At 43.6% G+C, this 16,373-nt stretch overlaps 1 protein-coding gene across 1 annotated transcript in view; it reads right to left on the bottom strand.

Annotated features, from left to right (window-relative positions):
- The window catches only part of LOC146799887 (uncharacterized), a 235,665-nt gene that overhangs the window by 101,620 nt on the left and 117,672 nt on the right, over nucleotides 1-16,373 (bottom strand). The window contains exon 6 of the mRNA XM_085620813.1: nucleotides 10,284-10,394. Coding sequence (XP_085476939.1) covers nucleotides 10,284-10,394 — 111 coding nt within the window. The remainder of the gene's footprint in view (nucleotides 1-10,283; nucleotides 10,395-16,373) is intronic.

The raw sequence follows: 16,373 nt of genomic DNA, 5'->3' as shown, positions 1-16,373 counted from the left end.
TGAAATACACATCTGGGGCCAGCGGCGCGGGAAGGAGTAAACTGCACGTGGTGATTGCCCCAGCCCTACGCCGCAGGTGGAGAGGGTAAGAAACCCGAAAGGCTGCACGCAAGACCTCCTAGCGCGGCAGGCATCGGCGACTACCGCCGTCCCCCCTGTGAGACGGGTGGCAACCCCGAAACAAGTGGTGCGAGATGAGAGGCCGAAGACCAAGGGGCGCCCCGACCGGAAAACTTGATAAATATGCTTACAGCAAGGACCAGGGTGAAAAACAACACACTGACGCGGCACAGGCAGAGGCCCTGGCGTCTAGCGAACCCGAAGCAGTCACGCTGGTGGACATTATGGCGGCTCTACAACAAGTTCAGTCTTCTATCGGCACAATCTCTACGTATATTTCTCCGAGGTGGAGTCCACGACAACGAAGCTCTCCACAGATACGGCCACACTGCAAAGACAAGTACGTCATCTGGAAGCTGACAAACTTATTCTGGCCCAACTGGATGATCAAGAAGGCCGTTCTCGGCGCAAAAACGTCCGCATTATTGGTGTGCCCAAAACTGCTGGGGGATCTGCTTTGGATCTCTTTGTGGAAGATCTCATCAAGAACCAGCTGCAACCACGTGGATAATCTACCTTTTTGTTCCGTAGAAACAGCCCACCGTGTACAGGGGGGAGGCCGCAACCTGGAGCCCCGCAGACCAATTCTGGCACGTATATTCAATTTCCGAGATCGAGATGCTATTTTACAGGCAGCAAGGATAGCCCCACCAATCCGGCTGGAGAACGGAAAATCACGCTCTATCCAGACTATACAGTGGCTGTAACTAAACAAAGACGAAGCTTCCTGGAGGTCAAGAAGGAACTGCGGACCAGAGACCTCAAATATTCGATGCTCTTACCGGCGAAATTCCGGGTAGAAGCGGAGGGAAAAACCCAGTTCTTCATTACACCTGAGGAAACCCGAGACTGGCCGGAGGGATGGTGCCTGGCGACGAGGTCCGGCAAACCCGAGTACTCAACATCACCGACCCCATGAATCACACAGTCATAATATTTGGGAATTGATCGGCAGACTAACTACCCCAGACGTGGAGGGACTTAGTAGGAAGAGGACTCCTGCACGAGAGCTAGGATGAGAGATGGAGCGCCTTTAAGGTTCCAAATTTAGCACCTTCAGAGATGCTGTGAACCGTTAATGATGATATACTTTTGGGAAGGGAGGGCTTTCGAGGACCACAGACTGACTCTCACCCACCACGCAAGTACTAATTATGAGGACAAAGCACTCCGCTCAGTTGGGGTGGCGGGTAGTTTTGGGACCACCGGGCAGGGAGGCGGGAGGGAATAATGGGACAGTTCCTAGTTTTATGTTTGTTTTGGTTAAATGTATTAGAAGGCATACATGACAATACACTGAGATGGATGCAGCAAAGAGCATTACACCCTTATATTGTAGACAGCACGAATGGCTTCCGTAGACCCCCCGTCAATAGCTCTTACCCAAGCCCCACGGGTCGACCCCCTCCTCTCACGGTGCTATCCTGGAATGTAAACGGACTAGGCAACAAGATCAAAAGAGGGTTAGTCCTCCAGTACATAAAACGCAACAGTCCGGCGATAGCGTTAATACAAGAATCACATCTGGTGGGCACTGCTACTAAAGCCCTGGACAGGTGGGGATACAAAATGGCAGTACACTCTGAATTTACCTTTGGGTCTAGGGGGGGTGGGGATTCTGATCAATAAACGCTTCCCACTCACACTTACTGGATCTAAAACGGATGAGCAAGGTCGCTTTGCAGCACTGACATGTCAATGGGAGGGTCAGACATACAATTTAGTTTCAGTTTAAATCCCACCAACTCTACACCAAACCACCTTCCCAGTGCTTGGGCAATTCTTACTATCCCTACTGCATGGAGAAATAATCATGGGATGGGGGGGGGGGGGGGGGGGGACTTTCAATGCCACTATGGATGCATCAGTACATAGACAACCTCCTAGAGGCCCTAGCAGTGCCAACCTCAAATTGGTCGACTTCGTTGACGCAGTCGGTCTTATTGACGTCTGGAGAGCTAGACACCTGCAAGATCGACAATATACATACCATTCGGGAGTACACAATAATTTGTCTAGAAAACATTATATTTTCACGATAGAGACAGGGTCAGAAAGAGTTTCTGAGGTCCAACACCTGCCCCGAGGGATATCAGACCACTCGCCATTATTTATTGCATTTATGTCCCCTACGATAACCTGACGACGACTGTTTCCATTGTACCCTGGGTATCTCAAACACCGCAAAATAGACAAGGGGTTGCGTACAGCTACAAAACACTATTTCGACAAAAACGCACATTCGGTATCCTCGCCTCTAACACTATGGGAAACATACAAAACAGTCCTGCGAAGTCATGCGATCTCACTGATTGCTGGGCACAAGAAGTCGCAGCGGCATCATATAGACACGTTAGAACAGGGAGTAGCTGAGGCGGAGGCAGATGATGCAATGAACACTAACGAAGACACGTCACATACACTACACCTAGCACAGCAGGATTACACGACGTATGCTCCGGAGGAGGCGAAGACCAAACTTACAGCCGTACATCATAAGATTTATGAACTGGGTGACAAAGCTGGCAGGCTTCTCGCTTGGCTGGACAAAAAGGAACAAGTGAATCGATGGATAGCCCAACTCCGATTAGAAAACGGGACTGTGATCTCAGACCCCCAGCAGATAGTGGATGCACTGGCCTCACATTATGGAACGATATACAAACCCACGGCTACAAATACGTTTGATGGCAATATAGCCTTCAAGCGAGACATTTGCATGCCCACACTACCTCAGGACGCTGCCCTGGCGCTTGAGGCTGAGCTATCTTCAGAGGAGCTTGCCTTAGCCATTGGTGTACTGCACACGGGAAAAGCCCTTGGACCAATTGGCATTCCGGTGGAGTTTTATAAAAGAGCGGCGACCCAACTCACACCGCATTTACTCAATATGTATAAGGCAAGTATAGAGCAGGGGGAATTACCCAGGGACCAGCACCTGGCGGCCATAGTGGCAATTAATAAACCTGGCAAGTCCCCACAGGACTGTGGGTCATACAGACCTATCTCCCTAATAAACGCTGAAGCAAATACTAGACAAGGTGCTGGCAATGAGACTCCAGTCATACCTCACAACACTAATTCATCCGAACCAATCAGGCTTCATGCCTAATCGCAATACAGCCCTAAATCTCCGGAGAATCCATGGCGTCCTGGCTCGAGCGTCGATGATAGATGAAGAAGCGGTTATTCTTTCCCTGGATGCCCATATGGCGTTGGACATGGTCGAATGGCCCTTCCTCTTTGCGGTTCTCCAACACCTGGGCTTCGGGCCCAACGTCTGCAACTGGATACGCTTATTGTACAATAAACCTTTGGCACAGGTGGTGTAAAATGACCGAATTTCGGCAGATTTCCCCCTTGGGAAAGGAACCAGACCGGGATGCCCACTTTTATTTGCAATGGTATTAGAGCCATTGGCGGCTTGGATACAGTAGGACCCAGTAGTTCGGGAATTGAGGTGGGCAATGGGAAGGGAGGATCGCATATCATTATATGCGGACGATGTGCTGCTTTACTTGACGTCCCAATCACGGTCCATCAACTGCTTATTAGACATCTGTGCATCATATGGCAGGGCTTCAGGCTATACAATCAACTGGTCGAGATCGCTTTTATATGTGCTACACGGTCCCCCACCTAGATTGCCCCGCAATTGTGAAATTCAAATTGCGGAACTAGGGTTTAGATATCTAGGCATATACGTTACCCCTCAAATTGCACTCTTCACGGAAGAAAATCTTATGAAGCCCCTGACGCGATTCTGTCAATGTCAAACATTGGCGCTCACTACCACTTACATTACTAGGAAGAGCAGTCCTCTTCAAAATGATGGCACTGCCTTGATTCTTATATATTTTATAGAATACCCCCTTTCTGGTCCCCCCCTCCTATTTCACTTTGATAAGCTCAGAAGTAACCAAGCTGTTATGGGATGGAAGAGCAGCCCGTATTGCCATGAAGAAATTAGTACGAAGTTGGTATGATGGGGGTATAGCCCTCCCACATTTGCAAATGTATTACTGGGCGTCCCAGCTCATTGTAATAAACCAGTGGCTACATGCGCCACTGAAGGACCCAGCATACCGTATGGATAGGCATCTACTCGAAAAAGAAGGGATCATGGGGGCCCTGTATAATAGAACTAGAAAGACGACTCACACAGGCCCCACGGCCCATACGCTACAAATTTGGCATGCGGCGCAGAGAAAATTGGGCTGGGAGGGAACGCCACTATGGGACACCCGAGAGCTAGGGAAATTGCGCAACACTAAGGGATTCCAAAAATGGGAATTAATAGGCATCTCCAAGGTTGGAGATGTATGGAAAAAGGCGAAGTTATCCCTTTTGTCCAACTGCAGGCCACCTACAAACTAGCACAGACAGAAACCGATAGATATGTGCAGGTTAGACACGCACTCATGGCAGTGATTCCACCAACCACGCAACTCCCGGAGGCCTCACCATTAGAAGACAGACTCCTCACGGACCACTTAAGTAAAAAAGCTATCTCCCTGACATACAAAAAAATAATTAATAATCAGCTAGACCCCCTGACAGCCCTTAAGGAGCGGTGGGAAACAGACATGGGCGACCTAGATGAGGAGGACTGGCAGGCAGCCCTTGCATCCCCAAGGGAAGTGGCGATACCTTCCACATTAAAACTTGTACAGCTGAAAGTCCTGCATCGCATCTACTACACGCGCATATTGCTACACAAACTAGGTAGGGCGAACACTCCACTCTGCCCCAGACAGTGCGGTGCCATCGGCACCTTTTGGCACACGATTTGGGACTGTCCGGTAATCACTCACTTTTGGGAGGCAGTGCTACGTACGATATCACAAGTCACCAGAGTGCAAGTCCCACCTGAACCAAAGTGATGTTTGCTCAATATTTGGGAATCCACTGATCTGAACCACGCAGCTCAAGCCTGGGTGACACTGGGACTAGCGTAACATAGCACAGCGCCGGGGCTCAGGACTGTCCCCGACACACCGACAGTGGTGCTGTGATATGGACACCACGATGATAGCAGAGAAGTCGGTATTCATCCACCGGGGTTGCCCCAAAAAATGGGTACGGATATGGGGAAACTGGAACAGATTCCGTGGTGACATCTGTGAACCCCCGCTGGAGGTACAGGTGTCGGACGACAGCGAATGATGTCTGGGGGCAAGGGAACGGAATGTATGTCATAATATATAACAATACTGGAGACACTTAGGGGCCAGAGGCTAAGTAACTTACGTAATGTTGCTCCACTGAACAATATGTTTTTAATCGTCTGCTGTATGTACAAACGGATATTCGATAGAAAAATACTGTTAATATGTATAACAAAATGCCAATAAAATGTTTTTTTTTTTTAAAACATAGGATAGGTCTCTCGGGCCCTGTCCTTTAGTGGTTTGCCTCCTTCTTACATAACCGCCCACAAAGGATCAAACTCATCCATTCCTTTGCATGCAGTACCACTGTCAGGATTAGAGTGCCACAAGGATCCGCACTCTCACCCACGCTCTTCAACATTTTCCTGGAACCACTTACTGACATTCTGAACCATTCCAACATTCAGTACCACATGTATGCGGATGACACGCAACTTTACTTAAAGATCTCTTCTCCTGGTGACATTAAAACTTTAAATGAGGCTCTCTCACAAACTCAACAATGGTTAGCCCAGAACCATCTTTTACTAGACACTCTCAAAATTGAATTCCTGCTGATAGTCCCCCACAACCACTCTTCACCTACCCTGGACTGGCTTAAACAACTCACAGCCCTTAACTGCACCCCTCACGTGGTTGACTCCACAGAATAATTAGGCATTACCTTGGACAAATACCTAAATATGCAAGCTCACATCAGTGCTACTATTAGGGGTGGCAACTTTCAACTTAACACCCTTAAGAAAATCAAGCCTTTCCTTCCGCCTTAGACATGCGGCCTGCTGTACAATCCCTAGTGATCTCGCGACTGGAATATGGTTTGGTGACCCTTGCTGGGCTTCCTAAAGCAAGCTTGGCCCCACTCTCAACGCATCGGCCAGGTTCATCACAGGCTCCAAAAACACAATCACATTACACCTGTCATTTTGCAACTTAATTAGCGGTCTATCGAAGCTAGGATATGTTTTAAGATAGCTTGCCTAACGCATAAAGCCTTGCATAACAACACTCCGGCTTATTTGGCGAACAAGCTTGTACTTTCTGTCTCTGGTCGGAACTTAAGAAGTACGTCCACCCTACTCTTGAAACCTCCCAAATTCAAAAAAGAAATGCACGTACAAACGTGCCATCTCCGGTCTTGCTTCTACAATGAGATCAGAGCCAATCCTTCCACTGCTTCTTTCAAGAAACATGCCAAATGGCTATTGCTGAGTGAACATTAACTGCATCAACTTGTACTCTTTCTCAAGTTCCCCCTGTCGACAGATTTGACAATTATTCTATTATTTTGTCCTTGATTTATTTTATGGTTGTTTGTTAAATTGTTATTGTACGCTAGGGCCCTTCTGAAACTGTACTAGCTGGGCCAACTACAGATTTGCTCATTTATGTTACTATGTTGTGTCGAGTCACTTTATGTCTATGTACTGTTTCTTGTAGAGCGCCCTTAACATATTATCAAATCATCTTTTAGACTGCGGCTTCAGTTAGAAAGGATGGCATGGAATGGGCAGTAGAAACCCACAGAAGTATATCTGGTATAGATCGGGGGAACAAGAGAAATCTTTCAGAAAAGGATAGTCTGTAGGAAAATGCTTTTCTTAGGACAAGAACCCTCACTCACCCTTAGGTGATATGCTTCATAATAGTGTTCCCTCCTCACACCTGCACCGCAAGGTACCTGGTGTGGACTACAACTCTCCAAAGGAGACGAGTGGAGGTGTTCTATAGGGGGAATGCATGAGATGCTGAGTGCCATCTTGTTGTTAGCAAAAATAGTGAGGGAGTAATTGGAATAAAACTGTCTTCTGGTAGGCGGAAACTCAATTTATTCTGGTGCCTCCAGTGGACAGGATTATAAAGCATAATAAGGAAAATGCTTCTTACCAGTATGCATCTGTTCTTGGCATGTAGAGCTGCAGAATCACATATTTGTGCATAGATCGCCATCTGGTGCTGGGCTCGGATGTTTGCAGTTTGTTGTTGTCTTGGAAGAAGTCTTTGTAGTCACGAGCTAGGGGACTTCTCCCTTGGACGATAGTGCGCATGGGCATCGACTCCATCCTTAGATTGTATTTCGCCATGAAGGGAAATGATGGAGTTTGTAAGAAACAGATAAGATGTCCATGTGTAATGCATCTAAGTAAGATAACGCTGGAACAGATAGAGGTACCGGGGAGGCGGGTGGGCGTAAGTGATTCTGCAGCATAACATGCCAAGAACAGATGCATACTGGTAAGTAGCATTTTCCGTTTGAGGCATATGAGCTGCAGAATAGATACTTGGGCATAGACTGTATAGCAGTGCTCTCCCTTAGCGGTGGTCACCTGTATCTGTTGCAGAGGTCTGAAAAAGTGTTTTAAGAACAGCCTGGCCTACAGAAGCTTGTTGTTATACCTGCACATCTACACAATAGTGTTTGGTGAAGGTGTGTGGCATAGACCATGTTGCTGCCTTACAAATGTCATCTAAGGGAATGTTCCCTAAGAATGCCATGGAAGCCCCTAGTTTGCGTGTTGAATGCGCTCTAGGGGGAATTGTTAATGTGCGTTTTTCTTTGTGGTAGCAAATTTGCATACATTTGACTATCCACCTGGCAATTCCAGCTTTGGAAATGGAGTTTCCTTTTTGAGGTGGAGAGAAAGCTACAAACAGTTGGGTTTGTTTTCCTAAAAGGTTCAGTTCTGTCAATGTAATAAAGTATAGCTCTTTTGACATCAAGTGTGTGAAGAGCTCTCTCTGCTAGAGAATCTGGTTTTGGGGGGAAAAACTAGTAATTCCACAGATTGATTAAGATGGAAAGCAGAGATTACTTTGGGAAGGATTTTCGGATATGTTCTAAAAACCACCTTGTTATGATGTATTTGTAAGAATGGTTCTTTTATGGTTAAAGCCTGGATCTCACTTACTCTTCTGAGAGAGGTGATTGCGACAAGGAAAGCTACTTTCCATGTAAGGAACTGCAGTTCTCTTTTGTGTAGAGGTGCGGATGTCTCATCTCTCAATGGTTCTGTGTAAGAAGCTTTGGGGGGAGCTGTAGTTTCTGGTGTGGAACTACTAAGAGTTCCAGGAGTGTTGTGAACCATGGTTGCCGGGCCCATGTTGTAGCAACCAGGATCATCTTGAGAGACTGTTGTTTGAGCTTGCGCGCGACTAATGGAATGAGCGGGAGTGGCGGAAAAGTGTACGCAAATCTGCCTGACCAGTTCATCCAGATCGCATTGCCCTTGGACAATGGGTGTGCGTACCTGGCGGCGAAGGTTGGGTCTTTTGCGTTTGCATGTGTGGCAAACAGATCTATGTCTAGGTGGCCCCACATCTGAAAAAAACGGAAGAACTTGAGGATGAAGTTCCCATTCGTGGATGTGCTGCGTCTGATGTGGTGGAGTGAGCTAAAGAATGATGGATTAAACCCAGATCAGTTGACTGGGGGCGAGTGTTTGATTTGCTCAAACGCTCCATCCATCATCCCCTTTGGTATCTCTTTGTTTGCCCTAAGATTCAATATATGGGACCCACGTCTGGGCATACCCTGCCAACTTAGGGCAAACAAGACCTTCAGGCGAAGTTTTAACCAGAGTCTTCTGTTTATCTGATGAGGCAGGGGCATGGACGGAGTCATCAGCTTCGGAGACTATGTCGATCTCCTCTGAATCCCCTGCCTCTGGAACATCGGGGCCTTCATCGAAGATGTTGTGTGGTGCCGGTGTAGCCTGTTGAGCCATAACGTGTCGTCGAGCCCGGCGATCACGGATGGTTTTTTTGGAGCGAAAAGAGGCGCAGGCCTGGCAATCCATTTCCTCGTGTTCTGGTGAGAGTCAAAGGTTGCAGACCTTGTGGTGGTCAGTGTGTAAAAATTAAGCTCCACACTGGGGGCATTTTTTAAATGGAGTCCTTTCCATTAGCCGTAGGGCCAAATAGCGCAGATAGGCCCAGCGGCCCGTGTCCACGACCGGAATCGAGGATTTTGAGGCTAGCGCGAAGGGCACGCGAACGAAACAATACCGTTGAGTGGTCATGGGTTACGCGTCGAAAGGGTTGGAAACACGGTACCGAACCTGAGCGCAGCGAGCTACATCCGAACCAGATGGCGGAAAAAAAACAATCTAAGGATGGAGTTGATGCCCATGCGCACTATCGTCCAAGGGAGGAATCACCTATCTTGTGACTACAAAGACTTCTGCCAAGACAACAACAAACTGCAAACATCCGAGCCCAACACCAGATGGCAATCTATGCACAAGTATGTATTCTGCAGCTTATATGCCTCGAACACAAGAGTTTGGAAAGAATACTCCCTGTAGCATCAAGGCAAACATGTTTCTGCCCTTCAGAGACCCCAAGCCGGGTTCAGGGGAATTCGTCAGGACTCAAAAAAACGATAATGTCACTCTGCAAATAGCTCTGTGAGAAAAACCTTTATACTGGCCTCATCATAATAGGCAGAGGATACAGACAAATGACCCACAGTGTCTCAATTACAGGGTCTACTGCCGCCATCGATATTACATCACTCACTCTCAAGCCTAAAAGACTGCTTATCACATAGGGCTTCAAGGCTGCTACGTATAGCCGGCACCACAGCAATCACAGAGAGAGTCACACTAGCAATTAGTAAACCCCTCTGGCTTCCTCTTTTTTAGTCTCACACTGACATCATATACACATGACCAAGTCACATCAAATCACCTTCACACTCTGCAATAAAAGCACCAGTAACCTCTACAGGTAAAAACATTGTTTAATCATAAACACACACAGGTCTCAAACCACAAAACCTTAAAGATAAAGAACAGAACCCTTAACATATTTTCAAATAATCTTTCAGACTGTTGCCTCGGATAGAAAGGGTGGCATGGAATGGGCAGTACCTCTGGACAACTGACAGCGCTACCATGCCATACTCATGACAAACTGTGCATTACACACATGGCCATTTCTTAATATAACACGCCATAGTCCTGTGAGGTGAAGAAGAACTAGATGACTTACCAGCAGGACAGGGAATGCGTTTAACTACCTCTGGGATCTGACCAGCCAAAGGATAGGACTCTTCCTCTTCTTTGATGCTGTCTGGGATCATCACAACACTGACCTCTTCCCCTGCATTAAGGAAAATAGTGATTTTAGTAAGATGCACAAGTGCGTTCCACTCCTTTGTCACATCCTTTGTTTATAGCAATTAATCAGGGCCCCACTTAGTGTCAGAAGCAGGCGTCAAGACGCCTTCGGGCATATGAGCGCTTTACAAAATTTCAAATCAAATCCCCACTCAATAAATTAATGAGTTTCATGATCAGTCACAGGAGCTGGAGCCCTGACCCCCCTACCTTACTCCCTCGCTCATCTCATTACTTCCATCTCTGGATATTTTGTAAGATAATCGGATAGGTTAGGCATTCACAGACACATGGATTACAACCAGTAAAGTAGTGAAAGGCGACAATAATGATCCCATGAAACGTGGCTTTCACAAATTTTGATGTGCCAAGAAACATTCTTCTGCTGGACATTTTCAGGAGATGCAAAAAGTGAGATTGAGGTACAGCTTTGTCTCATCACTTCCATTGTCCTTATACGAGCTCCATAATCAACATTTATTATATCGTTTCACTAGAGTGTGCAGCCCCTAAATGATCTATGGTGTGGGCCCGAAATGTCACGGAAGGAATACTGAATGATTAAAATATGGACAGAATATCGAGGGCCACAATATTGAAAGGTAAGTAAGTATACATTTTCTATACATAACTCCACATCTACCTACCTTGACGATATATAGATCACCGAGGTACATAGATGCGTAGTTAAGAATAAGAAATCTGTATCTCCCTCGCTGCACTTACCTCCTCAGTGTGGTGCTGCTCGATATTTTGGTCATTCGATATTCCTTTCATGGTATTTTAGAATACAACCTGATCTACCCTGGGCTGCCCGCTGGGTGACGACTGCAAGCTCTCTGTTGCTCATTTCTGCAATGATGTAGCAGAACTGAAAACCACAGAACTGTAGAGCTGCTTGTTGTCATAAGGTTGTTGCTCTTTACTTGTCGGTTTGAAATTACCTAAAGCTTACGAACTCGAAAATAATGATGCATTCTATCTTTTATTAATTGAATACATGCCTTGACTATTTTAAATCTCAAACCTAGAGTGTTCCATATGACTTTTTTACACTTATTCAATTTGATTTGATTTGACTTATTCAAAAAGAAGAATATTCTTTTTTCATGGCAGTTTTTGAAATAGACTTTCAATAGTCAAGTCAAGTTAATCTTTATTCGGTTATTAAAACAAAATAACCATAAAAGTACAAAGACAAAATTACACATATTTTAAAATAACAATTATTGGGACCACACATAGGAAAAACCGAGTAAGTTCAGATCTCAATTGTTTTCCGTAATTTAAAAACATTTTTAAGGAATGAGGAAATAAATACGACTGTTAAAATAATATCCAATTTCTGTACAGCTAAAAAAGCAGGGCGACATCGATTAATTTCCATAATTTTTAGCAAAGGAACAACATACATTTGTCTGGGTCTAGTATAAAACTTACAAAAGAAAAGTATATGCAGATCAGATTGCACTGATAGATCAACACAGGGACATTTACTCAAAATTTTTGACCAATTATTCATAACTGGAAAGCTGAGTGATCTAAATAGTAAATTAAATCTAAAACGTGTTAGTAAAAACCTTTCATAATCACTCATCAGTAGCTTTAAATATGGCTGTAGATGATTGCAGATTACAATTTGCTCATGAGCTACCACCGTCGTTTTCTTAAGCTCTATTCTAGTTCTGGTCTCATGCAAATAGGTCATACATCTATCTTTTAAACATTTCCTAGATATATTACAAAGAGTAGACGGGTCTATATAATAGTTCCCCAACCCTAGTAGCGTGAGAAAATTATTAATATAATTCAGCCATCTAATTTTTCCACACTTCTCTAGACCCATCGCATTTTCCATAATCATACGATTTAAACCAGACTCATCTGCAGTCCATATTCTATGCCATAGTAGGACTGGTGCAGTTTTTATTATATCTTCTAAATATGACTCCCCAAGTTCTCCATGGCAAACATATGTCGAAACACTCTGTGGGACCCCTAGGAGATATTTCATAAAATTATTTTCAACCACTTGTAAAGTGCTGACATTTGCATATCCCCATAGGCCTGCCCCATAAGTGACAATGGCTACACAAGTCGCTTTATAAACAGTCAACATTTCCTTGATTGGTTTCCTCCCTATTTTCCGACTGAAATTTTTTAAAGCCATGATAGATTTACAGTACAACAATTTCCTTGTCTTAATTGTATTGTTCCATAGCCCAGAACTATCAATTAAGACCCCTAAATAGGGGAATGTTAAAATATCCTCTACTGGGGTAGTTCCAATATAAATTGCTTTTTTCTTTCTCTGTGCACCCGGCCCACAGTGCATGGTGAATGTCTTAGAACAATTTATACTTAGATCAAGCTGATTCATAAAATCAGAAAAGGATGTAACTACTCTTTGCATGGCCTGCGGTGTTCTAGCCATCAGGACCGCGTCATCTGCATATAGCAAAATAGGAATTGATCTTTTTCCTACCATCGGCACGTCCCTGCACTCAGTTATCAATGTCTTTTCCACATTATTGATATAGAGTGTGAAAAGGAACGGCGCCAGGACACAGCCCTGTCGTACACCCCTTTTGATTGCAAAGGATCTAGTACATTCACCATTTTTTCCGTATCTTACTCTGGCCGATGCTCCTGCATAGAGATCTCTAAGAAAGTTAATAATCTGTTTATCCACACCCAGTTTATTCATAACTATCCAAAGTTTACAATGTGTTACAGAGTCGAATGCAGAAGTAAGATCCACAAAAGTTAAAAACATTCGTCCCTCTTTAACTTTGGTATATTTTTCAGTTAAAATATGCAAATTCAAACACTGTTCAATTGTTCCGAGACCTTTCCTAAAGCCATACTGTAGGTCACTTAAAATATTAGCTTCATCAGCCCACACGTGTAATCTATTTAGAATTATCCTTCCTAGAATTTTGATAGTAGAATCCAGGAGTGATATTGGGCGGTAACACTTACAGTTTTCACGGTCACCCTTTTTAAAAATAGGGACTATCAGGGATTCACACCACGATGGGAGGAGGCCTTTTTCCAGAGTGGCGTTAAACAGACGTGTGAGAATTGGAGCCCATAGTTCCCTGTTGTTTTTAAATAAGTCAACAGGAACCCCGTCAAGCCCGGGTGCTTTCCCCACCAGACATGCATCAATACATTTCTGCACCTCTGTTATTGTTATTTCAGGTTCAAGTGGGCTACTACTCTGTGTACAGTCTCTCATTTGGATGTTATCATTAGTACATTCCATCATATCCTGTACAATGGAATACAACTTGGCAAAATATTCAGCCCACTCACTCTCAGTAATTGCCACATCTAGTGGGTCTGTATGACTAAAATTTAAAAAAGGGGCATTAACAACTTTCCAGAATAAGGCAGAGTCTTTACTTAGCGAAGCGTCACATAAAGCATCCCATGCTTCCAACTTTAAAGCATTTTTCCTGTTTTTAAGGGTCTGCTTATAGACATTCCTACAATTCCTAATTAAATCAGGATCTTTCTCCGTAGCATGTATAGCATGCTTTAGACTTCTATATGCCTTAGTACATTCAGAATCAAACCACCTCTTCTGCCTTGTATTCCCACCACTAGTACCAACCCACAATAACTTCCTTATTTGGGCAATTATCAGTAAAAAATTATTAATGAAATCAGAATCATTGGCATTCTCATCTGTACATACATAAAATTGGGGCAACATACTTTTTATTAGTTTCTCCTGGAAATCAACTGGACAAATTTTTGTCCACTTTAAAGCATATCCATTTTTACGGGCCATAGTGATAATATCTATTATCACTTTAGATTTGGCCCTACCACGATGTTTCTTGGGTCTCATAGTCATATTGAAGCTTAAAAGGAAAATGATCGCTAAGCGGGCAATCCAGAATTCTATAGTTCCGTATCATATCCCTATGTCTAGAAGTCATTAAGGCATAATCGATAGTTGTATTTGCCCCTCTGCCATTGAACGTTGGTAAAAAGGGGATTTCTGGACTGATCAACCTATTTACAAAGTCCAAATCATTTTCAAATATTAATTCATTTAAATAATCCCCTCGTCCAGGATGTTCAAAATGACTAAAGCCAATGTCTCTATCTAATTTTACCCCACATAACCCACTCTCTGCACTCCTGCATATTTGACAGTTAAAATCTCCTACCCAAATAATGCAGGTGTCCTCGGTCCTCCTCCCAATTGCTGAGGTGATATTACTACCTAATAATCTGAAGACATCCATTGGGTCTTCTCCTTGGATGTTATCATAAAAATTAATCAAAACTAAGGAAAACCCCTTATTAACTGTGATCCTTATAATGTGATAATACACATTATTAAAAACTAACTCGGTTTTAATTCCTACTAACAGGTTTGAAACGTAAGTACACAAACCTCCTTTAGCCCTACCATGAGTTGAGCTTACTGCTGGGGAAAAATATGTTTTAAATCCATTAATGTGTATAGGTTCAGTTGTCCATGTTTCCTGGAGGCTAATAACATCAACATTACCTACCAGTGTTTCCCAGTTTTCATTACCCAATTTAGATCTCAGACCTGCAATGTTCCAACTCAGAAAGGACCAAACCTCCCCACTAAATTGATCAACCTTTGAATTATTGTTACTATTAAGAGATGCTTCCCCACCACAAAGTGCCTCAATTTGTGGACTCTTGCTAATAAGGTCCACCTTAGCTATCTCTAATTCAGTGATGGTATTCCGAGGCCCTTGGTCCTTTAACTCACTACTTTCGCTAGTGTTCAAATCAGTGGGTCTGTTGTCTCCCTTGAGTCAGTCAATGTCTTCTAGCCCCTGCAAGATCTGAAATCTATTTACTAAAGGGATATTGAAATTTGGGCTGACATAACCTCTAAATTTGGGCTGACATAACCTCTAGACTTTCAATAAACAATCAAGTTTGCGTGTTATTGATATTCACACATTTACCGACAGTACATTTGCATGCAGTATGTGACCATTGTTGTTCTAGTCAAGCTTCTGGTAATATTTTAGCACAACAGGGATGGTTTTGGGTTGTTTACCTTATGAGGTAGTGAATTTTGACTGAGTTGTATTGGTCTCTCAGACACCTAGTCCCTACATATGGTTTATCGTTTTACTTTTTTCAGAATTTGTGACGTCTAAATACAGCCCATGATCACTACCACTAGAATACGAAATATATCTGCTTACATTGTAAGTATGGCACCTTGGGGCTAATACTTTCACTGAGTGTTTATCCACTTTTGTAGTGTTCATCACTTACAATACGAACCACTATTAATGTTGCCTTTTTTTTCACAGATTCAGGATTATTACCAAGAATATTGTATCTTCTTTTGCTACTGTTAAGGATTCTCAGATTGAGTACAATCTTGCCATCAATTAATGTTGTGCTCTATTTTACTTTATCGAACTTTCTATACTTGTTGCAACGTTCCCAAAGTATCTTTCGGCCCATCCCCATTCAACTGCATGCTGTACTTGGGACTATTAGCACTTATTCTCACATTTATTGGTTTTCATGGCAAAACATGCAGTGCTGCTGCATCACAGTGTCTCTTAGACACCACATTTATTAAACATCTGGATAAATAATGTCTCCATTTTCTATACTCTTTCTGCTCTTTTCACTACGTTTTCTGCTTGCCACTTATTTTGGTGCAGTTCTTCATGTATTCATGATATCTACTCTGTCTAGTTTTGCTTTTTGCATTTTCATGTAAATCGTATCATATTAATTACTATAACATTTGGTGTTTTTTCTCCATTTTTCTTCTTCTGTCTGTTACTTTTCCTTGTAATTCTTTTCTGTATGATCTAACTCTCCTTATGATTATGTAATCCTTTTCCATCCATGCTGTGCATTTTTTACAGAATTTACTAAGTATATATCTTTTGGCCCTAAAGAAGCGAAATGTTAGTCGTGAAGCATGTGTTGG

This window comes from Triturus cristatus, chromosome 8 (assembly GCF_964204655.1).
Source record: "Triturus cristatus chromosome 8, aTriCri1.1, whole genome shotgun sequence".
NCBI classification, from domain to species: domain Eukaryota; kingdom Metazoa; phylum Chordata; class Amphibia; order Caudata; family Salamandridae; genus Triturus; species Triturus cristatus.
The sequence above is the reverse complement of the archived record's forward strand: the minus strand, read 5'-3'. Positions and strand labels throughout refer to the sequence as shown.